This window comes from Sphaerodactylus townsendi, linkage group LG02 (assembly GCF_021028975.2).
Source record: "Sphaerodactylus townsendi isolate TG3544 linkage group LG02, MPM_Stown_v2.3, whole genome shotgun sequence".
Lineage (NCBI taxonomy): Eukaryota > Metazoa > Chordata > Lepidosauria > Squamata > Sphaerodactylidae > Sphaerodactylus > Sphaerodactylus townsendi.
Window position 1 is genome coordinate 35,397,767 of NC_059426.1, and position 27,506 is coordinate 35,425,272.

Genomic DNA, 27,506 nt, shown 5'->3' on the forward strand with positions numbered 1-27,506 from the left:
CCCCCCCCCCCCCCACCCCCCCCCCCCCCCACCCCCCCCCCCCCCCACCCCCCCCCCCCCCCACCCCCCCCCCCCCCCACCCCCCCCCCCCCCCACCCCCCCCCCCCCCCACCCCCCCCCCCCCCCACCCCCCCCCCCCCCCACCCCCCCCCCCCCCCACCCCCCCCCCCCCCCACCCCCCCCCCCCCCCACCCCCCCCCCCCCCCACCCCCCCCCCCCCCCACCCCCCCCCCCCCCCACCCCCCCCCCCCCCCACCCCCCCCCCCCCCCACCCCCCCCCCCCCCCACCCCCCCCCCCCCCCACCCCCCCCCCCCCCCACCCCCCCCCCCCCCCACCCCCCCCCCCCCCCACCCCCCCCCCCCCCCACCCCCCCCCCCCCCCACCCCCCCCCCCCCCCACCCCCCCCCCCCCCCACCCCCCCCCCCCCCCACCCCCCCCCCCCCCCACCCCCCCCCCCCCCCACCCCCCCCCCCCCCCACCCCCCCCCCCCCCCACCCCCCCCCCCCCCCACCCCCCCCCCCCCCCACCCCCCCCCCCCCCCACCCCCCCCCCCCCCCACCCCCCCCCCCCCCCACCCCCCCCCCCCCCCACCCCCCCCCCCCCCCACCCCCCCCCCCCCCCACCCCCCCCCCCCCCCACCCCCCCCCCCCCCCACCCCCCCCCCCCCCCACCCCCCCCCCCCCCCACCCCCCCCCCCCCCCACCCCCCCCCCCCCCCACCCCCCCCCCCCCCCACCCCCCCCCCCCCCCACCCCCCCCCCCCCCCACCCCCCCCCCCCCCCACCCCCCCCCCCCCCCACCCCCCCCCCCCCCCACCCCCCCCCCCCCCCACCCCCCCCCCCCCCCACCCCCCCCCCCCCCCACCCCCCCCCCCCCCCACCCCCCCCCCCCCCCACCCCCCCCCCCCCCCACCCCCCCCCCCCCCCACCCCCCCCCCCCCCCACCCCCCCCCCCCCCCACCCCCCCCCCCCCCCACCCCCCCCCCCCCCCACCCCCCCCCCCCCCCACCCCCCCCCCCCCCCACCCCCCCCCCCCCCCACCCCCCCCCCCCCCCACCCCCCCCCCCCCCCACCCCCCCCCCCCCCCACCCCCCCCCCCCCCCACCCCCCCCCCCCCCCACCCCCCCCCCCCCCCACCCCCCCCCCCCCCCACCCCCCCCCCCCCCCACCCCCCCCCCCCCCCACCCCCCCCCCCCCCCACCCCCCCCCCCCCCCACCCCCCCCCCCCCCCACCCCCCCCCCCCCCCACCCCCCCCCCCCCCCACCCCCCCCCCCCCCCACCCCCCCCCCCCCCCACCCCCCCCCCCCCCCACCCCCCCCCCCCCCCACCCCCCCCCCCCCCCACCCCCCCCCCCCCCCACCCCCCCCCCCCCCCACCCCCCCCCCCCCCCACCCCCCCCCCCCCCCACCCCCCCCCCCCCCCACCCCCCCCCCCCCCCACCCCCCCCCCCCCCCACCCCCCCCCCCCCCCACCCCCCCCCCCCCCCACCCCCCCCCCCCCCCACCCCCCCCCCCCCCCACCCCCCCCCCCCCCCACCCCCCCCCCCCCCCACCCCCCCCCCCCCCCACCCCCCCCCCCCCCCACCCCCCCCCCCCCCCACCCCCCCCCCCCCCCACCCCCCCCCCCCCCCACCCCCCCCCCCCCCCACCCCCCCCCCCCCCCACCCCCCCCCCCCCCCACCCCCCCCCCCCCCCACCCCCCCCCCCCCCCACCCCCCCCCCCCCCCACCCCCCCCCCCCCCCACCCCCCCCCCCCCCCACCCCCCCCCCCCCCCACCCCCCCCCCCCCCCACCCCCCCCCCCCCCCACCCCCCCCCCCCCCCACCCCCCCCCCCCCCCACCCCCCCCCCCCCCCACCCCCCCCCCCCCCCACCCCCCCCCCCCCCCACCCCCCCCCCCCCCCACCCCCCCCCCCCCCCACCCCCCCCCCCCCCCACCCCCCCCCCCCCCCACCCCCCCCCCCCCCCACCCCCCCCCCCCCCCACCCCCCCCCCCCCCCACCCCCCCCCCCCCCCACCCCCCCCCCCCCCCACCCCCCCCCCCCCCCACCCCCCCCCCCCCCCACCCCCCCCCCCCCCCACCCCCCCCCCCCCCCACCCCCCCCCCCCCCCACCCCCCCCCCCCCCCACCCCCCCCCCCCCCCACCCCCCCCCCCCCCCACCCCCCCCCCCCCCCACCCCCCCCCCCCCCCACCCCCCCCCCCCCCCACCCCCCCCCCCCCCCACCCCCCCCCCCCCCCACCCCCCCCCCCCCCCACCCCCCCCCCCCCCCACCCCCCCCCCCCCCCACCCCCCCCCCCCCCCACCCCCCCCCCCCCCCACCCCCCCCCCCCCCCACCCCCCCCCCCCCCCACCCCCCCCCCCCCCCACCCCCCCCCCCCCCCACCCCCCCCCCCCCCCACCCCCCCCCCCCCCCACCCCCCCCCCCCCCCACCCCCCCCCCCCCCCACCCCCCCCCCCCCCCACCCCCCCCCCCCCCCACCCCCCCCCCCCCCCACCCCCCCCCCCCCCCACCCCCCCCCCCCCCCACCCCCCCCCCCCCCCACCCCCCCCCCCCCCCACCCCCCCCCCCCCCCACCCCCCCCCCCCCCCACCCCCCCCCCCCCCCACCCCCCCCCCCCCCCACCCCCCCCCCCCCCCACCCCCCCCCCCCCCCACCCCCCCCCCCCCCCACCCCCCCCCCCCCCCACCCCCCCCCCCCCCCACCCCCCCCCCCCCCCACCCCCCCCCCCCCCCACCCCCCCCCCCCCCCACCCCCCCCCCCCCCCACCCCCCCCCCCCCCCACCCCCCCCCCCCCCCACCCCCCCCCCCCCCCACCCCCCCCCCCCCCCACCCCCCCCCCCCCCCACCCCCCCCCCCCCCCACCCCCCCCCCCCCCCACCCCCCCCCCCCCCCACCCCCCCCCCCCCCCACCCCCCCCCCCCCCCACCCCCCCCCCCCCCCACCCCCCCCCCCCCCCACCCCCCCCCCCCCCCACCCCCCCCCCCCCCCACCCCCCCCCCCCCCCACCCCCCCCCCCCCCCACCCCCCCCCCCCCCCACCCCCCCCCCCCCCCACCCCCCCCCCCCCCCACCCCCCCCCCCCCCCACCCCCCCCCCCCCCCACCCCCCCCCCCCCCCACCCCCCCCCCCCCCCACCCCCCCCCCCCCCCACCCCCCCCCCCCCCCACCCCCCCCCCCCCCCACCCCCCCCCCCCCCCACCCCCCCCCCCCCCCACCCCCCCCCCCCCCCACCCCCCCCCCCCCCCACCCCCCCCCCCCCCCACCCCCCCCCCCCCCCACCCCCCCCCCCCCCCACCCCCCCCCCCCCCCACCCCCCCCCCCCCCCACCCCCCCCCCCCCCCACCCCCCCCCCCCCCCACCCCCCCCCCCCCCCACCCCCCCCCCCCCCCACCCCCCCCCCCCCCCACCCCCCCCCCCCCCCACCCCCCCCCCCCCCCACCCCCCCCCCCCCCCACCCCCCCCCCCCCCCACCCCCCCCCCCCCCCACCCCCCCCCCCCCCCACCCCCCCCCCCCCCCACCCCCCCCCCCCCCCACCCCCCCCCCCCCCCACCCCCCCCCCCCCCCACCCCCCCCCCCCCCCACCCCCCCCCCCCCCCACCCCCCCCCCCCCCCACCCCCCCCCCCCCCCACCCCCCCCCCCCCCCACCCCCCCCCCCCCCCACCCCCCCCCCCCCCCACCCCCCCCCCCCCCCACCCCCCCCCCCCCCCACCCCCCCCCCCCCCCACCCCCCCCCCCCCCCACCCCCCCCCCCCCCCACCCCCCCCCCCCCCCACCCCCCCCCCCCCCCACCCCCCCCCCCCCCCACCCCCCCCCCCCCCCACCCCCCCCCCCCCCCACCCCCCCCCCCCCCCACCCCCCCCCCCCCCCACCCCCCCCCCCCCCCACCCCCCCCCCCCCCCACCCCCCCCCCCCCCCACCCCCCCCCCCCCCCACCCCCCCCCCCCCCCACCCCCCCCCCCCCCCACCCCCCCCCCCCCCCACCCCCCCCCCCCCCCACCCCCCCCCCCCCCCACCCCCCCCCCCCCCCACCCCCCCCCCCCCCCACCCCCCCCCCCCCCCACCCCCCCCCCCCCCCACCCCCCCCCCCCCCCACCCCCCCCCCCCCCCACCCCCCCCCCCCCCCACCCCCCCCCCCCCCCACCCCCCCCCCCCCCCACCCCCCCCCCCCCCCACCCCCCCCCCCCCCCACCCCCCCCCCCCCCCACCCCCCCCCCCCCCCACCCCCCCCCCCCCCCACCCCCCCCCCCCCCCACCCCCCCCCCCCCCCACCCCCCCCCCCCCCCACCCCCCCCCCCCCCCACCCCCCCCCCCCCCCACCCCCCCCCCCCCCCACCCCCCCCCCCCCCCACCCCCCCCCCCCCCCACCCCCCCCCCCCCCCACCCCCCCCCCCCCCCACCCCCCCCCCCCCCCACCCCCCCCCCCCCCCACCCCCCCCCCCCCCCACCCCCCCCCCCCCCCACCCCCCCCCCCCCCCACCCCCCCCCCCCCCCACCCCCCCCCCCCCCCACCCCCCCCCCCCCCCACCCCCCCCCCCCCCCACCCCCCCCCCCCCCCACCCCCCCCCCCCCCCACCCCCCCCCCCCCCCACCCCCCCCCCCCCCCACCCCCCCCCCCCCCCACCCCCCCCCCCCCCCACCCCCCCCCCCCCCCACCCCCCCCCCCCCCCACCCCCCCCCCCCCCCACCCCCCCCCCCCCCCACCCCCCCCCCCCCCCACCCCCCCCCCCCCCCACCCCCCCCCCCCCCCACCCCCCCCCCCCCCCACCCCCCCCCCCCCCCACCCCCCCCCCCCCCCACCCCCCCCCCCCCCCACCCCCCCCCCCCCCCACCCCCCCCCCCCCCCACCCCCCCCCCCCCCCACCCCCCCCCCCCCCCACCCCCCCCCCCCCCCACCCCCCCCCCCCCCCACCCCCCCCCCCCCCCACCCCCCCCCCCCCCCACCCCCCCCCCCCCCCACCCCCCCCCCCCCCCACCCCCCCCCCCCCCCACCCCCCCCCCCCCCCACCCCCCCCCCCCCCCACCCCCCCCCCCCCCCACCCCCCCCCCCCCCCACCCCCCCCCCCCCCCACCCCCCCCCCCCCCCACCCCCCCCCCCCCCCACCCCCCCCCCCCCCCACCCCCCCCCCCCCCCACCCCCCCCCCCCCCCACCCCCCCCCCCCCCCACCCCCCCCCCCCCCCACCCCCCCCCCCCCCCACCCCCCCCCCCCCCCACCCCCCCCCCCCCCCACCCCCCCCCCCCCCCACCCCCCCCCCCCCCCACCCCCCCCCCCCCCCACCCCCCCCCCCCCCCACCCCCCCCCCCCCCCACCCCCCCCCCCCCCCACCCCCCCCCCCCCCCACCCCCCCCCCCCCCCACCCCCCCCCCCCCCCACCCCCCCCCCCCCCCACCCCCCCCCCCCCCCACCCCCCCCCCCCCCCACCCCCCCCCCCCCCCACCCCCCCCCCCCCCCACCCCCCCCCCCCCCCACCCCCCCCCCCCCCCACCCCCCCCCCCCCCCACCCCCCCCCCCCCCCACCCCCCCCCCCCCCCACCCCCCCCCCCCCCCACCCCCCCCCCCCCCCACCCCCCCCCCCCCCCACCCCCCCCCCCCCCCACCCCCCCCCCCCCCCACCCCCCCCCCCCCCCACCCCCCCCCCCCCCCACCCCCCCCCCCCCCCACCCCCCCCCCCCCCCACCCCCCCCCCCCCCCACCCCCCCCCCCCCCCACCCCCCCCCCCCCCCACCCCCCCCCCCCCCCACCCCCCCCCCCCCCCACCCCCCCCCCCCCCCACCCCCCCCCCCCCCCACCCCCCCCCCCCCCCACCCCCCCCCCCCCCCACCCCCCCCCCCCCCCACCCCCCCCCCCCCCCACCCCCCCCCCCCCCCACCCCCCCCCCCCCCCACCCCCCCCCCCCCCCACCCCCCCCCCCCCCCACCCCCCCCCCCCCCCACCCCCCCCCCCCCCCACCCCCCCCCCCCCCCACCCCCCCCCCCCCCCACCCCCCCCCCCCCCCACCCCCCCCCCCCCCCACCCCCCCCCCCCCCCACCCCCCCCCCCCCCCACCCCCCCCCCCCCCCACCCCCCCCCCCCCCCACCCCCCCCCCCCCCCACCCCCCCCCCCCCCCACCCCCCCCCCCCCCCACCCCCCCCCCCCCCCACCCCCCCCCCCCCCCACCCCCCCCCCCCCCCACCCCCCCCCCCCCCCACCCCCCCCCCCCCCCACCCCCCCCCCCCCCCACCCCCCCCCCCCCCCACCCCCCCCCCCCCCCACCCCCCCCCCCCCCCACCCCCCCCCCCCCCCACCCCCCCCCCCCCCCACCCCCCCCCCCCCCCACCCCCCCCCCCCCCCACCCCCCCCCCCCCCCACCCCCCCCCCCCCCCACCCCCCCCCCCCCCCACCCCCCCCCCCCCCCACCCCCCCCCCCCCCCACCCCCCCCCCCCCCCACCCCCCCCCCCCCCCACCCCCCCCCCCCCCCACCCCCCCCCCCCCCCACCCCCCCCCCCCCCCACCCCCCCCCCCCCCCACCCCCCCCCCCCCCCACCCCCCCCCCCCCCCACCCCCCCCCCCCCCCACCCCCCCCCCCCCCCACCCCCCCCCCCCCCCACCCCCCCCCCCCCCCACCCCCCCCCCCCCCCACCCCCCCCCCCCCCCACCCCCCCCCCCCCCCACCCCCCCCCCCCCCCACCCCCCCCCCCCCCCACCCCCCCCCCCCCCCACCCCCCCCCCCCCCCACCCCCCCCCCCCCCCACCCCCCCCCCCCCCCACCCCCCCCCCCCCCCACCCCCCCCCCCCCCCACCCCCCCCCCCCCCCACCCCCCCCCCCCCCCACCCCCCCCCCCCCCCACCCCCCCCCCCCCCCACCCCCCCCCCCCCCCACCCCCCCCCCCCCCCACCCCCCCCCCCCCCCACCCCCCCCCCCCCCCACCCCCCCCCCCCCCCACCCCCCCCCCCCCCCACCCCCCCCCCCCCCCACCCCCCCCCCCCCCCACCCCCCCCCCCCCCCACCCCCCCCCCCCCCCACCCCCCCCCCCCCCCACCCCCCCCCCCCCCCACCCCCCCCCCCCCCCACCCCCCCCCCCCCCCACCCCCCCCCCCCCCCACCCCCCCCCCCCCCCACCCCCCCCCCCCCCCACCCCCCCCCCCCCCCACCCCCCCCCCCCCCCACCCCCCCCCCCCCCCACCCCCCCCCCCCCCCACCCCCCCCCCCCCCCACCCCCCCCCCCCCCCACCCCCCCCCCCCCCCACCCCCCCCCCCCCCCACCCCCCCCCCCCCCCACCCCCCCCCCCCCCCACCCCCCCCCCCCCCCACCCCCCCCCCCCCCCACCCCCCCCCCCCCCCACCCCCCCCCCCCCCCACCCCCCCCCCCCCCCACCCCCCCCCCCCCCCACCCCCCCCCCCCCCCACCCCCCCCCCCCCCCACCCCCCCCCCCCCCCACCCCCCCCCCCCCCCACCCCCCCCCCCCCCCACCCCCCCCCCCCCCCACCCCCCCCCCCCCCCACCCCCCCCCCCCCCCACCCCCCCCCCCCCCCACCCCCCCCCCCCCCCACCCCCCCCCCCCCCCACCCCCCCCCCCCCCCACCCCCCCCCCCCCCCACCCCCCCCCCCCCCCACCCCCCCCCCCCCCCACCCCCCCCCCCCCCCACCCCCCCCCCCCCCCACCCCCCCCCCCCCCCACCCCCCCCCCCCCCCACCCCCCCCCCCCCCCACCCCCCCCCCCCCCCACCCCCCCCCCCCCCCACCCCCCCCCCCCCCCACCCCCCCCCCCCCCCACCCCCCCCCCCCCCCACCCCCCCCCCCCCCCACCCCCCCCCCCCCCCACCCCCCCCCCCCCCCACCCCCCCCCCCCCCCACCCCCCCCCCCCCCCACCCCCCCCCCCCCCCACCCCCCCCCCCCCCCACCCCCCCCCCCCCCCACCCCCCCCCCCCCCCACCCCCCCCCCCCCCCACCCCCCCCCCCCCCCACCCCCCCCCCCCCCCACCCCCCCCCCCCCCCACCCCCCCCCCCCCCCACCCCCCCCCCCCCCCACCCCCCCCCCCCCCCACCCCCCCCCCCCCCCACCCCCCCCCCCCCCCACCCCCCCCCCCCCCCACCCCCCCCCCCCCCCACCCCCCCCCCCCCCCACCCCCCCCCCCCCCCACCCCCCCCCCCCCCCACCCCCCCCCCCCCCCACCCCCCCCCCCCCCCACCCCCCCCCCCCCCCACCCCCCCCCCCCCCCACCCCCCCCCCCCCCCACCCCCCCCCCCCCCCACCCCCCCCCCCCCCCACCCCCCCCCCCCCCCACCCCCCCCCCCCCCCACCCCCCCCCCCCCCCACCCCCCCCCCCCCCCACCCCCCCCCCCCCCCACCCCCCCCCCCCCCCACCCCCCCCCCCCCCCACCCCCCCCCCCCCCCACCCCCCCCCCCCCCCACCCCCCCCCCCCCCCACCCCCCCCCCCCCCCACCCCCCCCCCCCCCCACCCCCCCCCCCCCCCACCCCCCCCCCCCCCCACCCCCCCCCCCCCCCACCCCCCCCCCCCCCCACCCCCCCCCCCCCCCACCCCCCCCCCCCCCCACCCCCCCCCCCCCCCACCCCCCCCCCCCCCCACCCCCCCCCCCCCCCACCCCCCCCCCCCCCCACCCCCCCCCCCCCCCACCCCCCCCCCCCCCCACCCCCCCCCCCCCCCACCCCCCCCCCCCCCCACCCCCCCCCCCCCCCACCCCCCCCCCCCCCCACCCCCCCCCCCCCCCACCCCCCCCCCCCCCCACCCCCCCCCCCCCCCACCCCCCCCCCCCCCCACCCCCCCCCCCCCCCACCCCCCCCCCCCCCCACCCCCCCCCCCCCCCACCCCCCCCCCCCCCCACCCCCCCCCCCCCCCACCCCCCCCCCCCCCCACCCCCCCCCCCCCCCACCCCCCCCCCCCCCCACCCCCCCCCCCCCCCACCCCCCCCCCCCCCCACCCCCCCCCCCCCCCACCCCCCCCCCCCCCCACCCCCCCCCCCCCCCACCCCCCCCCCCCCCCACCCCCCCCCCCCCCCACCCCCCCCCCCCCCCACCCCCCCCCCCCCCCACCCCCCCCCCCCCCCACCCCCCCCCCCCCCCACCCCCCCCCCCCCCCACCCCCCCCCCCCCCCACCCCCCCCCCCCCCCACCCCCCCCCCCCCCCACCCCCCCCCCCCCCCACCCCCCCCCCCCCCCACCCCCCCCCCCCCCCACCCCCCCCCCCCCCCACCCCCCCCCCCCCCCACCCCCCCCCCCCCCCACCCCCCCCCCCCCCCACCCCCCCCCCCCCCCACCCCCCCCCCCCCCCACCCCCCCCCCCCCCCACCCCCCCCCCCCCCCACCCCCCCCCCCCCCCACCCCCCCCCCCCCCCACCCCCCCCCCCCCCCACCCCCCCCCCCCCCCACCCCCCCCCCCCCCCACCCCCCCCCCCCCCCACCCCCCCCCCCCCCCACCCCCCCCCCCCCCCACCCCCCCCCCCCCCCACCCCCCCCCCCCCCCACCCCCCCCCCCCCCCACCCCCCCCCCCCCCCACCCCCCCCCCCCCCCACCCCCCCCCCCCCCCACCCCCCCCCCCCCCCACCCCCCCCCCCCCCCACCCCCCCCCCCCCCCACCCCCCCCCCCCCCCACCCCCCCCCCCCCCCACCCCCCCCCCCCCCCACCCCCCCCCCCCCCCACCCCCCCCCCCCCCCACCCCCCCCCCCCCCCACCCCCCCCCCCCCCCACCCCCCCCCCCCCCCACCCCCCCCCCCCCCCACCCCCCCCCCCCCCCACCCCCCCCCCCCCCCACCCCCCCCCCCCCCCACCCCCCCCCCCCCCCACCCCCCCCCCCCCCCACCCCCCCCCCCCCCCACCCCCCCCCCCCCCCACCCCCCCCCCCCCCCACCCCCCCCCCCCCCCACCCCCCCCCCCCCCCACCCCCCCCCCCCCCCACCCCCCCCCCCCCCCACCCCCCCCCCCCCCCACCCCCCCCCCCCCCCACCCCCCCCCCCCCCCACCCCCCCCCCCCCCCACCCCCCCCCCCCCCCACCCCCCCCCCCCCCCACCCCCCCCCCCCCCCACCCCCCCCCCCCCCCACCCCCCCCCCCCCCCACCCCCCCCCCCCCCCACCCCCCCCCCCCCCCACCCCCCCCCCCCCCCACCCCCCCCCCCCCCCACCCCCCCCCCCCCCCACCCCCCCCCCCCCCCACCCCCCCCCCCCCCCACCCCCCCCCCCCCCCACCCCCCCCCCCCCCCACCCCCCCCCCCCCCCACCCCCCCCCCCCCCCACCCCCCCCCCCCCCCACCCCCCCCCCCCCCCACCCCCCCCCCCCCCCACCCCCCCCCCCCCCCACCCCCCCCCCCCCCCACCCCCCCCCCCCCCCACCCCCCCCCCCCCCCACCCCCCCCCCCCCCCACCCCCCCCCCCCCCCACCCCCCCCCCCCCCCACCCCCCCCCCCCCCCACCCCCCCCCCCCCCCACCCCCCCCCCCCCCCACCCCCCCCCCCCCCCACCCCCCCCCCCCCCCACCCCCCCCCCCCCCCACCCCCCCCCCCCCCCACCCCCCCCCCCCCCCACCCCCCCCCCCCCCCACCCCCCCCCCCCCCCACCCCCCCCCCCCCCCACCCCCCCCCCCCCCCACCCCCCCCCCCCCCCACCCCCCCCCCCCCCCACCCCCCCCCCCCCCCACCCCCCCCCCCCCCCACCCCCCCCCCCCCCCACCCCCCCCCCCCCCCACCCCCCCCCCCCCCCACCCCCCCCCCCCCCCACCCCCCCCCCCCCCCACCCCCCCCCCCCCCCACCCCCCCCCCCCCCCACCCCCCCCCCCCCCCACCCCCCCCCCCCCCCACCCCCCCCCCCCCCCACCCCCCCCCCCCCCCACCCCCCCCCCCCCCCACCCCCCCCCCCCCCCACCCCCCCCCCCCCCCACCCCCCCCCCCCCCCACCCCCCCCCCCCCCCACCCCCCCCCCCCCCCACCCCCCCCCCCCCCCACCCCCCCCCCCCCCCACCCCCCCCCCCCCCCACCCCCCCCCCCCCCCACCCCCCCCCCCCCCCACCCCCCCCCCCCCCCACCCCCCCCCCCCCCCACCCCCCCCCCCCCCCACCCCCCCCCCCCCCCACCCCCCCCCCCCCCCACCCCCCCCCCCCCCCACCCCCCCCCCCCCCCACCCCCCCCCCCCCCCACCCCCCCCCCCCCCCACCCCCCCCCCCCCCCACCCCCCCCCCCCCCCACCCCCCCCCCCCCCCACCCCCCCCCCCCCCCACCCCCCCCCCCCCCCACCCCCCCCCCCCCCCACCCCCCCCCCCCCCCACCCCCCCCCCCCCCCACCCCCCCCCCCCCCCACCCCCCCCCCCCCCCACCCCCCCCCCCCCCCACCCCCCCCCCCCCCCACCCCCCCCCCCCCCCACCCCCCCCCCCCCCCACCCCCCCCCCCCCCCACCCCCCCCCCCCCCCACCCCCCCCCCCCCCCACCCCCCCCCCCCCCCACCCCCCCCCCCCCCCACCCCCCCCCCCCCCCACCCCCCCCCCCCCCCACCCCCCCCCCCCCCCACCCCCCCCCCCCCCCACCCCCCCCCCCCCCCACCCCCCCCCCCCCCCACCCCCCCCCCCCCCCACCCCCCCCCCCCCCCACCCCCCCCCCCCCCCACCCCCCCCCCCCCCCACCCCCCCCCCCCCCCACCCCCCCCCCCCCCCACCCCCCCCCCCCCCCACCCCCCCCCCCCCCCACCCCCCCCCCCCCCCACCCCCCCCCCCCCCCACCCCCCCCCCCCCCCACCCCCCCCCCCCCCCACCCCCCCCCCCCCCCACCCCCCCCCCCCCCCACCCCCCCCCCCCCCCACCCCCCCCCCCCCCCACCCCCCCCCCCCCCCACCCCCCCCCCCAGCCAAAGGTTCGCCACCACGGCCTTAGAACATAGCTTGAAATCAACTTCTGCACACTAATATATATAGATATAGATGAATATATCTATATCTATATCTATATAGATATATATAAAATATTTCTTCACATATGTATAGATGTGTTACAAGAATTTAAAAAAACCCAAAACAAAACAAAAATAGCACACTAAAGAGGCAATTAAAATAGTCTTTGTGGAGAAAGCTGAAGAACCTGAGAAGAAACAAACAGCTGATACCCAGCAAACAAGAGATTTCCCCCTCCCCAAAACAGAAAATAATTTAGATCCACTTTTGTTTTGTTAATTAGGAGGCATTCGTCCAAAAAGCTAAATGTCTTTCCTAATGCATCTTCATATGTTTGCTATTCTGCTGCACCAGATCTTAACATATGGTCTCCTTCACCACATACCCACTAATCGTAAATCAATTTAGCACCAGGGTTTGGGAAACCGAAGGTTGACCTAGCGTTAACAGTGTTCTTATGGGGAAAAGGTTGAAAATGCATTGGGTCTCCCGCAACTGCTCCAGTGTCCCTGAACCAAAATGACTGGAATGCCTTCTAATGTATTTTCAGCACGTACAGCAAGTGTTAAGTAGTGGTTAGGTGAGGAGGGGCAGCTTGGTATAAACCGATCTCATCAGATCTTTGAAGCCAAGGAGGGTTGGTATTTGTAGGAAGGCTGTTCAAGGGAAGGCAATGTCAAGTCACCTCTGCTTCTCACTTGCCTTGAAAGCCCCTTGCTGCGACCTGACGGCACTTTGTGCGCGCAGACACATACAGCACTGGAATAAGATCCCCTTTGATCTGAGATTGCAAATGCCTTAACAGTCCAGGTGCTCGGGAGCAACAGCCGCAGAAGGCCATTGCTTTCACATCCTGCACGTGAGCTCCCAAAGGCACCTGCATGTGAGCTCCCAAAGGCACCTGCATGTGAGCTCCCAAAGGCACTGCGAGTAGCAGAGAGCTGGACTAGATGGACTCTGGTCTGATCCAGCAGGCTTGTTCTTATGTTCTTATGTTCTTAAGATCCGAGAGACTCCGAATTGAATCCCAACCCTGCCTTGGAAGCTTGCTGGGTGATCATGGCCAAGTCTTACACACTCAGCTTAACCAGAGTTGTTGTGAGGCTAAATAGGAGAAAGAAAAAGGAGATAAGCTGCTTCATATCCCCATTGGCTGAAAGATGGGTGTGAATGAAGTAGATAAATAAACATTTTCAGTCCCATTAAGTCTTTATACTCTAGCACAAATCAGCTTAGATTTCCCTCCTTTGATACAGTACATAGATATAGGTACTGGAGAGGGGGAGTGTTTTACAGCCAGTGTGGACTAGTGGTTAGAGTGTCAGACTAGGACTTCAGAGATCCCAGACTGAATCCCCCATCACCATGAAACTCACAGCTGAATCTTCCTTTAATCTGCCTCACACAGTTGCAGTAAGAATGAAATTGAGGAGTGGAGCCTGTTATGTGTTGTCCTGAAGGTTAAAATAAAGGCAGGGTTAAAAGGTAGAAATATATGTGCACATATATTTCTCTTGAGAAAGGCCAGGTCAGGTTGAGGGACTACGCGTGTCGTGAGAGGAGGGCTAATGTGCTGTAAGAAATTAATAAATTTTCCCTGGAAACCAAATCACCCAACCAAGAGCTCCTTGATATTCTGAATGAGTCACTGATCTGTTCTTGGATCCTTCCAATCAGTTTCCAGTAGGGTTAGGCAGAAGCCGAACTCTCTGTCAGGTACGATGGGGCCCTGTCCGAGAATTCAATTTGTTACTGTGGGTTGGATCCTGGCTAAAATGTCTGTGCCCCTCAAAATGCTTATTCTGGGAGTCAGCCAAGATCAGCATATAGGGGGAAGAAGGTTTTCATGGAACAGGGCAAGTGGCAAAGATCTCCCCTCCTGTTGTGTGAGTGGATCTTTTTAATGGGATCCAGTCCAATGAGCTCTGTTACAATTACACCTACCTGACCTCATCCTTGACTTTCACTGTTCAGAGCCCTGGCTAAATACAGCCTATTTCCATTTTCCCAACTTTCATTCTTCTTTTTGAAAACCATCTCAGTGATTCACTCTGTGAATTGCAGACCCTGTGGCATTCGTGTTGTAGGAGAAACCCCAGGAAAATATGGCAACGCCCACTGATCGACCGCAGTTTTCAAATACACCCACGGCGGATGTCGATTTCACTGCCAGTTTCTTCATTTGTTGGCACCACTGTTCTGCAGCAATGGCTCAAAGCACTGCACTTAACTGAGCGATCACAGTTTGTTGTCGCAGGAAGAAAGCTGTAAATTGGGTATAAATAGAATAGGTTGTTTTCAACCAACATAGCCCATGGAGCACATCTTTCTCCCCGCATTCTTTATTTCTAGGCTACTATTACTGAGATCTAAATTCAGCAACACATCAAATATCCAAAGGGCACTTAATGGGCAGGCGGCTGCTCCCAGCAGAATTTTAAATGTTTTCAGTTGTTAAACATCATGTTTTATACATGCCTTTTTTAAAAAAAGTGGGAAGGGGGAATCTAAATGCAATTTTTTTTCACTGTTTTAATGTCACACATTTAGTTTTAATAGATTTGAAGGGCAGAGAGAGTTCCTCCGGTTACTATTTATAACGTAGGTAATACTTAGTTTTATAGGATTAATAATGGATAAATCTCTATAATTGCCAGCTATAGAACATATGGGAGCAAAATTGGAAAGCAATGCAAAGTTCTTGAGCTCTAGGCCTAAATACCATGTGCAAAACGCACAATGTATTTACTGTTTGGACAGACTGAATTATATAAGAACTGCCTGGCTGGATCAGAACAAAATGCTTTGCTTTCAGCAGTGGCCAGAAAGATTTGATTAGATGCTTGACTTTTACATTGAATTTGATGTGGTTTACAAGTGGCTCACATTTGGGAGTTTAAAACACTGGTTGAGTATCAGTTTAAAAATACCTGTTTGACTTGCAGGTATAACTTTTAGTCTTCTTGCTATTTGATTAGAAGTATAAATGATACTGGCTTGTTTTAGAGAATGTTGAGCAAGAACCTCATAACCTCACGTGCCCAAGGCATCTTTGAGCTGCAGTCTTCTTTATGCAATAGATGTCCACCCGCCTACAATTCCAATCCATATTTCAAAACCTCTTTTGAAGTTGAGGGGATCTTCAAATGCCAGTCAAGGGAGAGAAAATGAATGGGACAGCCCACTCTTGTCAGATATTGGAAGCTAAGCAGGTCCGGGACTTGAATAAGAGACCACCAGGGCAGATTCTGCAGAGGAAGGTGATAGCACGCCACACCTGCTTCTCACCATAAATTGGTTGCAATTTAACAGCACTTACATATAAATTATGTGGTTTATGGGAGATATATGGTTGATAATTTTTGAAAGAAAAATTGTAACAAATTCCATGCCCAAGTTACTCATTACTTACTTCATAGGAGTTATAACTTAAAAATCTAGCTATTTTCCAGGCCTATATTTAATTGGTGCTGTTGGACTTTGAGGTGTTCCTTTCAAACAGATCATAGTGCTTAAGCCCCTTTCCTATCCTTAGATTTGGAAACGTAAAAAAAATTAACTATGTAAAATCCATTCTGAATAAAACAAATATTTGAGTGATCTAAAATACATTCTTAGCAGTGCGTATCTGTTTTGCCACAGACAACAACGCTCATTGGCCTACTGAAGACTGCCAGGTTGCTGCGTTTGGTGAGGGTTGCCCGGAAACTGGATCGCTACTCTGAATACGGCGCTGCTGTTCTGATGCTCCTAATGTGCATCTTTGCTCTCATTGCTCATTGGCTGGCTTGCATTTGGTACGCTATCGGCAATGTTGAGCGGCATTACCTGGTTCATAAAATTGGCTGGCTGGATTCGCTGGGAGAGCAACTGGGAAAACATTACAATCGGAGCGACCTCAGCTCGGGACCATCGATCAAGGACAAATACGTCACCGCGCTTTACTTCACCTTCAGCAGTCTGACAAGCGTAGGATTTGGAAATGTATCACCAAACACCAACTCTGAGAAAATATTTTCCATCTGTGTCATGCTGATTGGCTGTAAGTAGGACTCATTTGCATTCTTCGTTTCTCCACCATGAATACTTGATAATATATGTACATGTGCTAATTGGGAGCATTGAGATAATTAAGAAGCATTGAAGTGGAGGAGGGAAGGAAATACACCATATATGAGGTGAAGGCTTTGAAGAGTGTATTGTCAAAGGCTTTCATGGTCGGAATCACTGGGGTGCTGTGTGGTTTCCATGCTGTATGGCCGTGTTCTAGCAGCATTTTCTCCTGATGTTTCGCCTGCATCAGTGGCTGGCATCTTCAGAGGATCTGATAGTAGGAAAAGAAAGCAAGTGGAGTATATATACCTGTGACTAACATTGAAGATAGCAAGGTCAATATACTTCATCGTTACTCACATGCCATGCTACTTCTATGCAGATGCCCTCACCTATTGACCTTGCTATCTTCACTGTTAATCACAGATATATATACTCCACTTGCTTTCCTACTATCAGATCCTCTGAAGATGCCAGCCACAGATGCAGGCAAAACATCAGGAGAGAATGCTGCTAGAACACGGCCATACAGCCCAGGAAACCACACAGCATCCCAGCTTTGGAGAGTGTTATGCAATGTGGTGGCTATGGGTGCCCCAGTGCCCACTGATTTCCCACTGTGCCCCCTTTTGCTTCTTCATTAATGTGTCTCTTCAATAAAGCATCTTTTACTCAAAGCAAAGAGCCAGTCTTGGCTTTCCTTCACTTCATTGGCATGGGAGGTACTTCAGAAGCTCCTCCCGAAATCTGTTTTTGACTGTGAGGGCTCATCAGTAGAATGCATGCATCAAGTCATAATAAAACTAGGAAATCATCTGATGTGCACATTTTTGGAATTAGACAGGACTTCCGAGAGTTGCCATGAGGCCCCGAGCAAAGGGGTGGATGCTACCGCTGTCCTACCAGTCCACTGAGGAACGTTTGTAGTTTTCCTCTGTCTTTCTGTTATAAGAGCCACTTAATTTGGAAGGGGGCTGCTTAGGTTGGAGGAAGGATCCTTGGCGGGTGACTAGATCCATCCCAAAGATTCTGTTTGTCCCTCCATATCACCCAGATTCAAACCAACCATCATAAGCAACCAAATCACATGACTCTACACTTAGGCCCCTTTCAGATTACCATTCAAAACCAGATGTTATCCGTTGTTGGCATGAATCCAAGTTAAGCAATATAGGGATGGGCATTTTATACAGCTCATCCATGAACTATCTCTGGCTGTTTCAAAGAGTCCTGCTATTTTTTCTTGCCTTTTTCTGTTCAATGTTCTTTTTCAGCTACAGCAACAGGCATGTCAATGGTACGGCTGCAGCACTGTAGTCCCATAGCGCTGTAGCACAATCTTAGGACCTTTTTTTTAAAAGCTGAAAAAGAATGTCAGGCAGGGGAAAAAACAGTGTGCTTTGGGGGTTCTTCAGATAGTTCGAACAGCATATTAGAGCTATTTACAAGTGCAACGAAGAACCGAAATAGAAAGAGGCAGTTTTCAGCCGGTTTTCAAAAACCAGCTGAAATCCCGAGATGTCGGTGAGACGCAAGCAGCTTTGTCCGGAAAGGTTAAAAATAATGTTAGCAGCTGGCGGCCAAAATGATACAAAAATCTGTTGGCAACTGGCTGCTGAAACAGATTACAGGGGCAGTTTGCTAGAAGCCTAAATGTACTACCTTAAATTAATCTTGAGAGTTACTAATTAAGGATAACTACTGTGCCATTTTTCTTTTCCTCTGCTCTGTGTTTGCCAGTTTGCACTAAGTGAGGTTCCCAGAAATAGCTCTTGACAAAGGTGTGATGTCACTTCTGTGGAAAACCCAGAAGTGATGCTCAGTCTGCTCTAGAAAACACTGGAGAATCTCTAGAGTTGTCAGTGATTTATAGAGAGGTATAATGTACCACTGGTGTCTCTTGTGCCTCCACCCCATCCCTGGACATCCACTGGTTGCCATGCCTAACTCTAAAACTGAAGTGTATCCAAACAACTATTGGCTTGTGAAATTTGCAGAGTAACTATCGTTTCGCTGTCCTTGTAGACTTTGATGCAACATTAACTTTTTTGCAGATGCATAATTTGTTTAATTCAGGCTGCAGTCCTAGGCACACTTACCAGAACACAGTGAGGGTGACTTCTGAGGAAAACGCCCAAGACGATGCTATGTGATGCCCTTCATTCTGTTTTAAAACTGTTTGAAAGTACAGGTTCAGGATGGGGCTTTCCCATCATGCATTATAGCCCCCCCCCCCTCCTTTTTATTTACTTAGCAAACAACCTCAGGTAAAGAAGTCTGGTTTAGGGCCACTATTCCCCTGGTGGAGCCTGGAGGGATCTCCTGCAATTACAATTTATCTCCAAACTACAGAGTTTGTTTCTCCTGGACAAATAGCATTGGTAGGCTTAACTCTCTGGCATCGCTTCTCTGCTAAGGTCCCTCATCTCCCCAAACCCCGCTCTTTCCAAGTTCCATCTCAGAAATCTATTGGATGATGATCCACATTTAGCTAAGTTTAGTGGTGGATGAAGAAAATCTGTCTGTAGAAGAGAAGTTTGACTCTCAAAAAAGATCTTGTTGGTCTCTAAGGTGCTCAAATTTAGATAGCTAGGATTGCCAGCTGGTAGCTGGCATGCAGCAAAAGATTGAGAGGCAGGGGTATTGGGGAGCACCATCATTTTCATTGCTGCAAACAACTCCTTCAGCTCCCCAAACTCTACCACCCTAAGCTCTGCCCCCAAATTGCCAAGAATTTCCCATTTCAGAGTTGGTAACCCTTCCTGAGGCCCTCCAAACGTTGGAAGGCTTTTCGGGAGGTTAAAAAGATGTAGTTAGAGGGTAGAGATGGTGAAGAGCCACTCTGTAAGCTGAATCCAACTTGAATTGCTGCTAGTAAATAACCCACCTGCATTTTGGGCAACCCCACTTTCGCTCTAGACTTGGCCAGCATTATCACTGGTTTTGTGTATCTAGCCAATGCTGAGAGGTGCTACGCCTCATTCCACTCCCCAAATGGGACTCCAGCAGCTAAGTACTTGATGCTGCTCAAGGATGTCCCATCCCCATTTCACCTAGTTGCTCAAGCCAATGATGGGTTAGCTTGGCAACAGAGGTGTAGCTAAGGAAAATGGAGCCTGGTGCAAAATCTGAGTTTTGCGGGGGGGCCTCCCCCTGGGCAGCTGCTGTGATGCTGGAATCCACCCCCAAACAGCATCACTTTCAATGATGTTTAAACTAGAGAGCCCAGATTCTCCACCTTAAAGGGAGAATCTGGGGTCCCCAGTTAAAACAACATTGAAAGTGATGCTGTTTGGGGGTGGATTCTCCCCCACCCTGAAACAGCATCACTTTCAATGTTTAAACTGGGGACCTTAGATTCTCCATTTAAATCCATGCCAAAGGGGGTGGATTTAAAAGGAGAATCTGGGGAAATTTGGGAAGGGGGTGCCTGCTGCCAGGCATGCAATTGTTAAGCTAGCAGCACCAAGCTTTCAGGGTATCTTTAGGAGACTCTCCAGATGATACCACCCAGGTTTGGTGAAGTTTGGTTCAGGGGGTCCAAAGTTATGGAGCCGCAAATGTGTAGCCCAATCTCCTATTAACTCCCATTGGAAACAATGGGGATCGGGGCACCCCTTTGGGAGTCCATAATTTTGGACTCCCTGAATCAAACCTCACCTAATTTGGGTGTTATCATCAGGAGAGTGTCCCCAAAAATTCCTGAAATTTTGGTGCTGCTAACCGAGGGGTCTGCGAGCTGCGGCTCTCCAGATGTTCATGGACTACAATTCCCATCAGCCCCTGCCAGCATGGCCAATTGGCCATGCTGGGAGGGGCTGATGGAATTTGTAGTCCATGAACATCTGGAGAGCCGCAGCTTGCAGACCCCTGTACTAACCTGAAAACTATGCCTCCTGCAGGCCAAAAACTGGGGAAAAAACTAAAAATACTGAAAAAACACAAACAAACCTGCAATTTTTGCACCCCCCCTCAAGGGGGCGCCCAGTGCAATGGGCACCCCCCCCCATCCCCTGGTAGCTTCGCCTTTGCTTGGCAACAGTCCTGTGCCTTTAGATGCCTCAGGGTGTGGGCTCACACTATAGCAATTAGACAAGTTTAACCACCAATCCATACTAAACTTGCTACTCTTGTTAGAACCAATCTAAACATCTTGCTTTATAACATCAAGAGGCTCTCAAAGTGGCTTATAAAATATTGTTTTGTTATGATCACAGTAGTTTGAATCCAACCACTGCACTCAGTTAAGAGTAAGTGTGGACCTTCCTCCAACAGAAGGCTTCTTAAACCAGACAGTAGTCGGGTAGATGACTGAACAGAGTGCGAGCTCCAAACCAATTTAATAGCATAACTGATAACTAAAAACATGAGAGAGTATATCAATCAAGAAAAAATATTGTGAAAAATCATATCTCCTTCATCAAAAAGCAATCATAGCTGGCCTTTCTGGGGAGCCTGTTCAGTAACATGGGAGTAAATACTATTTGTTGTGACTGCTGATGCAGCTCCTGGAAGAGGTGAAAGGGCACTCTTAAAAAGATCCTCCTTGGATAGGAACTAAAACACATGTGGATATAAAGAAGTGGGCTCTTTTTTAAAATGGACACGCCCTTACAACAGTTCAGAAGTGATAAAGACAGCCCCTGGGGTTATTTTGGCACCAAAGTATACCATAGCAACCCCTCAAAACTAAAGCTTGCTCAGAAAGGAATAACAGTCAAAAGAATGTTCCACAATACTCTTATACATCCTCTTGTTCCTCTTGGTGTACCAGTCTGTTGCCAGAAATCTTCATTTAAAATTCATAAGGTCGCAAAGAATTTGAACAACACAGATGGGGGTTTGAAGTCCGACCGGTTGGGGTTTCATGGGTCCAAAACTCCAGCTGACGATGTCTTGCCTGCTCTCCCACAAGTGGACTGCAGTCGAATCCCAGAAAAAGATTCATTGCCTGCTTCTTCACCAGTGGACTGTAATCAGGTCGCAATGCCTGCTGGCACCTCTGTTCCATGCCTGATTATTACGGCGCCGCAAGCTCTGGCTCCAGAATTTTGTCATCCTTCGCCTACTAAGGAGTGCACTATCCCATGTCATTTAACTTCCCCCCTTCCGTATTGGCTCCCTCTCCTCAGATTAGTGGTGGCGAACTTGAGCTGGATCCACATGCTTTCAGAGACATTTACAATTCCACTCAGACTACTGGTTCTACATGGGCACAGGAACTCATGTCCGCCGATGCCGGAATTAACTTCAATCCCCCCAATTTTTCTTCAGCAACCAAAGAGAATTATGCGTTTACTCTTAGTCCAACTCCCTCCAGTTCCAGACTACATCTTCATGCATATCAAAGTCCAGAACCATGATTCCAACATGACACCCATGATGACTTTCTTGCCACCCACTTACTTCTTCCACAAAGCATCTCTTTTTCATAGCAAAACACCAGATTTGGTTTCCCTCCACTTCACTGGTGAAGACAGAACCCAGGAGGTTCTTTGAGTCACAGGGAGCACCCATTTCGAAGAAGAAGCCTCTATCACTCTACCTTCATAGTAGAGTGTTCAAATTCTTGTGATTGAACTAAGCCCTCCAGTAGCCAGTCTGTGATTGGTCCCACTTGAGCCTGTAAATATTATTTTGGAAGTCCAATATGCTATTTTTGGCAAGCAAGTGCTTTTATTTATGTACTTCATTCATTTCAAGAATACTTGAGGAATGGATAGAAAAATTGCAAGTCTGAAGTATGAGTTTTTTTAAAAAGAGCTTTAAAGAGGTCACAACATTATGGGTGATAAGTATTACGTCCTCTATATCCTCCCTGTATTTCCCCTGCTCTAGTCAGCGTTTTTGCTTCAGGGAATATACTAGAAAGATGAAAGAAAAAGTAGGTCAGGGTTGGGTTGGTTCTCCTGGCAATGCAGAGGGAAGGCACCATGTGGCATACAACTGGAATCTCTTTTATTTGTCCAAAACATTGCAGCTAGATATTCAAGAGAGATGTGCAGAGACACAAATTTCCAAGTGACTCTTGAGTTTTTAGTCCATCCTCTTTCAGAGAACCTTCTAGTGGCTTCTGTAACAGATGAACCTGTCAAGGACTTGCAGAGCCATAGGATGCAGTTTGCTTTGAATACATGAAAAGTATAATACCTGGTATGACAGGGTAATTAATTGCACAGTTATGCCTTGTCAATTAAGATTCTCACGAGAATGAAAAATTGCAAGGGGTCTCTTTGAGCTAAGTGGCGGTTTGCATCATGCTCAGTGAAACGCCGCTGTGCTTCCAAGCGAAAACTCTCTCCGGACTTTCCCTGGGAGGACATTACAGAAGGCAGTGTGGCAAATAAATTGAACTAATTGATGTACATAATTATGTGTAATGAAACTCTGGTCAACCCAACCTGACCTGGACAGCCAGGGCTAGTCTGATTTCATCAGCTTTTAGAAGCTAAGCATGGTTGGCCCTGGTCAGTTTTTGGAGTCAAGACTACCAAGGGATTCCAGGGGTTTGACATGGAGGCAAGCAACTGCTGAATGGCTCTTGTCCTGACAACCTTGTAGGATTGGGTGCAATCTGATGGCAAGAAAACCCCAAAACATTTTGTGTAGTGTGTGTGAGGGACCATTGAAATTCTTTTTAATTGCTAGGTAGGGCAAGTCAACAAGGTCACACTTCTGCAGTTGTCCCCAAGCAGATGGAATGGAGGCAGATGGAGCAAGCAGATGGAATGGAGGCAGGTCTTTAATGACCTCACCATGGAGTAGCTGGTTGTGTAGGAGACCTGGCAGGAAAAGCCACACCTATGGAAACGTTCTATTCTGTGCAAGGTTGTACGGGGAACCTTGTTTTTGATTTACCTCTGGCCATTTTGTCTGCCTCAGTCCCTGCAAAAAAACCTTCAGTGTAGCAACATACAGGCCTCATTCTGTACTTCCTCACTCCACCCCAAGGAGGAATCAATCCAACTTGGCCTCCTGTTGTTATATTAGATTCTATGGCTATTAGATTCTGGTCGCCACATCTCAAAAAGGATATTGAAGAGATAGAAAAAGTGCAGAGAAGGGCAATGAGGATGATTGAGGGATTGGAGCACCTTCCTTATGAGGAGAGGCTGCAGCGTTTAGGACTCTTTAGTTTGGAGAGGAGATGTCTGAGGGGGGATATGATTGAAGTCTATAAAATTATGCATGGGGTAGAAAATGTTGACAGAGAGAATTTTTTCTCTCTTTCTCAGAATACTAGAACCAGGGGGCATACATTGAAGGGAAGAATGAGGACTAATAAAAAGAAACATTTTTTCACACAACGTGTGATTGGTGTTTGGAATATGCTGCCACAGGAGGTGGTGATGGCCACTAACCTGGATAGCTTTAAAAAGGGCTTGGACAGATTTATGGAGGAGAAGTCGATCTATGGCTACCAATCTTGATCCTCTTTGATCTGAGATTGCAAATGCCTTAACAGACCAGGTGCTCAGGAGCAACAGCCGCAGAAGGCCATTGCTTTCACCTCCTGCATGTGAGCTCCCAAAGGCACCTGGTGGGCCACTGCGAGTAGCAGAGAGCTGGACTAGATGGACTCTGGTCTGATCCAGCTGGCTTGTTCTTATGTTCTTATGGCTGCAAAAGCAATGTTTTGCAGTTTTCTACAGAGGGTTCTCAAGTTATTTCTTCAGGGGTTAATGTTCTTTAAAGAGAATGTTGTCATCCTAGCAACCATGTTATCTTTTTTAAAAGAGCTTATTTCAATGTATTACATAGGATTCATTTTAACAACTGGTAATTAAGGCAGAATATTAAAACCCTGCAGTTTCTATTGGGCATTAAGAAATCTTTATCAGGGTGGCTTTGTTTTCCCTTGAAAATAAAATACCTCTGTGTGTCCATAGTGACACGACATTTGCTTGGCAGCTGAATTTTTTAAAATGGTGTTGCATTGTATCAGCATAAATACTTTTAACCTGAGGAAATCCAATCCACTAAACATTTGCATGGTAGTTGTGGTAAAGGTAGGGTTGCCAACCTCCAGTTATGGCCTGGAGGTCTCTTGCTATTACAATTGATCTCTGGGCAATAGAGATCAGTTCCCCCAGAGAAAATGACTGCTTTGAAGACCCTTTGGCACTATACCTTGCTACCCCTCCTTAGACCCCTTCCTCCCTAGGCCCCACCCCCAAAATCTCCAAGTATTTGCCTACCAAAAGTGGGCAATGCTATGTAAAAGGCACCTCAAGAATCCATCTCAGGCTGAAATCTGCCTGATATATAAACCAAATAAAGAGGAGAAGGTGAAGAAGTCGATTTATGGCTACCAATCTTGATCCTCCTTGATCTGAGATTGCAAATGCTTGAGCAGACCAGGTGCTCGGGAGCAGCAGCAGCAGCAGGCCATTGCTTTCACCTCCTGCATGTGAGCTCCCAAAGGCACCTGGTGGGCCACTGCGAGTAGCAGAGAGCTGGACTAGATGGACTCTGGTCTGATCCAGCAGGCTCGTTCTTATGTTCTTAGGAATACTTTGAGTGACACCAGCAAGGGGCGTTCAGACAAATCCGTCACAGTCTCCAGTCCTAAAATGTGCATTATAAAATGTGTGTTCTTTCTACTCTCTTGATCAATCCTGCTGTTGTGCCTTTTAACAGTAATTTCATGTTAAATGTTAGTGACTTTGCGTTTTTTTTCCTTCTGTGGACATAAACAGTGGCAAAACTTTCATATCCTTAAGTTCTGTCTCTGGCCTGCAGTTTAAAGGCACAAAAGCAGAACAACAACAATTTTTTAAAACAAACAACAAAACTCTTTGCCCCTGTAGAGGGGTCAAAGGAAGACACCCTCCAGTTCAGTCCCTCGCATCTTTAGTTAAAATGATCAGGTAGCACATGGGGCAAAAGATGTCACCACGAGACCCTGGAGAGCCATGTCAATCACAATACTGACCTGGATAGACCAAGGGCCTGATTTAGTATAATGTGTTCACTGTCATAGTGTCCAACGATTGCCCATGTTTACCATGGACAGTTCTTAGATTCTGTCCTCTATTCCTATTTTTTCCATTTTCAAGGAAACATTTGTTAAACATTGGTCCTTTCTGCACAAACCAAATAAAACATTTTGAGGCAGGAAATAAAATGTTTCCTCCATGGAGTTCTGCGTGGTTTTCAGCCCCAAAATGTTTGATTTCCTGCCTCAAATTGTTCTATTTGGAAGCTGTTCCCAAGAGATCTTTTTTCTGAAAATGTTTTTTTGGGGAAATCACATGACATAGCATCATGTGATGCTGAACCACCCCCCCCCCCTCTTAATTTTTGCTCCCACTGCTTCACTGAGTGGCAGTTGGAACCTGGAGCAGGGGAATCGGATGCTACTATCATGGGCAACCTGACAGCCCAAGCAGTAGGATAAGCTGAAAGAAAGTAATTGGCCCAAGGTCACCCAGCAAGATTTATAACAGAGTGGGAATTTAAACCTTGTTTTCTCTTGCACAGACCTGATTTTTTTCCAGCCCCTGCACCACACTGGCTTTTCAACAGTTGTACTGTTGGCTACTTTCTGCATGGTTATTGCTTATACTACCTGTAAATTTTTGTGCCCACTTTAATAATTATGGCTTTACTGATTTGCATGTTGCAATCAGTCAATCTTCGGCCGTTTCCGCACGGCCAAAAGCAGCGACGCGATGACGTCGCAAATTGCGACGCATCCCAAAAAAAGCGTTCACACAGACAGGCGGAGCTGCGGGCGTCCGCAGCCCCGCAGAAATGTGACGGTTCGCACGGAAGCGCTGCGGAAGCGGCGTCTCGCGACGTTGCGCCTGCGCACTTGCGAAGCCGTGCAGGCCCGACGCCATTTGTGACGACAGCTCCGTGGCGGCTGTTACGAGTGCGGCGTCGATGCGTCACATGGGGAAAAAGAGTGGTTTTAAGCGTTTTCTGAATACACCGTCTTCGCGCCGGTTTAGCGTTTTCGCGACGGCGCGACTGCGCACCTCCGCCGCTGCGCGTGCGAACGCTCTCGCTCTGACGCTTCTTTTTCCGTTGCGACGATGTCATATTTTGCCCGTGCGGAAACGGCCTTCTTTTAAAAAGCACAAATATGGACCATCCTTTTAAATAACTTAGTTGTTAAACTTTATTAAAATGTTTGCATCCTGCTTTCCTCTCATTTGAGGATGCTCAAAACGTTTTCATCTAGTGCCTCCCATCTGTTACTTCAAAGGTGCATGTAAACATATTTTTAATGCAGTCTAAAGTTCAGTATTGCCAGAAACCATGCTGAAGTCTTTGGATGGATATCAGGACAGTCCTTTTATTCAACTGCTCTTATGGATTTTAACTATCCTAATCCATACAAAATCACAGAAAATAGATAAACATGATATAATAGTATGATATAATAAAAGCCAATTTTTAACTTCCATTGTATAATTTATATATGCCATTAAAGATTTCAAAAGGCAAAAGGGATAGTATGATATAAGCGGTTTGAATGCATAGTCTCTGCCTTAAAAACAAACTGTTTGGAACGCATCCAATGTGTGTTCAAGCCAGTAATGGGATTTAAGTATGTGTTTGACACTTCTATTGAAATTTAAAAGGTTTAACCTTGGCTGGATTTGCATTATATGAGCAGTTGCATCATCAGACTATTTTTTTGTACACTAAAGACTATGCCAGCATAATGGGTTGGATCTGGCTGGGTGTTGGGGGTAGGGGTTGCTCAGCCTTTTTTCACAAGAAGAAAAACCAGTTGGATCCATCCCAATATCATGATCAGTTGTCTTGTGCTAATATCACAAGCCAAGTTGGGTTGTTGAGCTGGCAGGCAAAGGAAGCTGCCCAGAAACCAACCCTGTGCCAACAACACCCCCCCCCCTCCCCAAGTACTTTACACATTATTGTGATGCTGCACAAAGCTGTTTTTGGCACACAGCTTCGTGGAATGGGTTTTTGTGTACGCATAACAAAGGTGGTAATAACAGAAATGCATCTACCCAGTTGTAGCCAAGACATAACTAGTTCTGCATCCATGTCTTTTTGTATCTGGCACATGTTAATTAGAACTCTGGCCTGCTATGCTGTCTATCTGTTGCAGTCCTGGCTTACCAAGCCAGACTTTTGGCACTGGTTTTGCACAAAATGATCCTAGTCACAGTAGCAGCACAAATGACTCTTGGCACCATGCATATATTTAGGAATGGGCTGTCATTCCAATAGCCTGCAGGAGAGTCTGGGGCTGCCAAGAAGGAATTAGGAGAATTATATTCTGGGGTCTTTGGTCTCTCAGGGAGCCAGTGGAACCAGGTAAGTCAGAGGTTGATCGATCCTGTCATTTTCCAAGAACAGTGACTTATATTTGAACTTAGATGAGAGGAAGTTTCTCCAGCCCTATGGCCGTAGGATGACAAGCTACTTAAGTTGGAAGAAGTGTTCAAACTTTGCTCCCTGGAGTGATGGCATATATATATAGTTGACTGGACCGTCAGACTCACTCCAACAAGCAACTGATTCATTCCTTTCTTACTGACCTCACCCTATTTCTAATAAGAGGCTAGTCCTTTACTTTGGAGCTGAGTCGTT

At 65.2% G+C, this 27,506-nt stretch overlaps 1 protein-coding gene across 11 annotated transcripts in view; it reads left to right on the forward strand.

The window, feature by feature from the left end:
* The window catches only part of KCNH7 (potassium voltage-gated channel subfamily H member 7), a 357,945-nt gene that overhangs the window by 279,779 nt on the left and 50,660 nt on the right, over window positions 1-27,506 (forward strand). For 10 of the 11 annotated variants that reach the window (XM_048485320.1, XM_048485324.1, XM_048485321.1 and 7 more), the window contains one exon: window positions 15,522-15,921. The exons of the other annotated variant lie outside the window; for it this stretch is intronic. In XM_048485320.1, coding sequence (XP_048341277.1) covers window positions 15,522-15,921 — 400 coding nt within the window. The remainder of the gene's footprint in view (window positions 1-15,521; window positions 15,922-27,506) is intronic. 11 annotated transcript variants of the gene reach the window in all.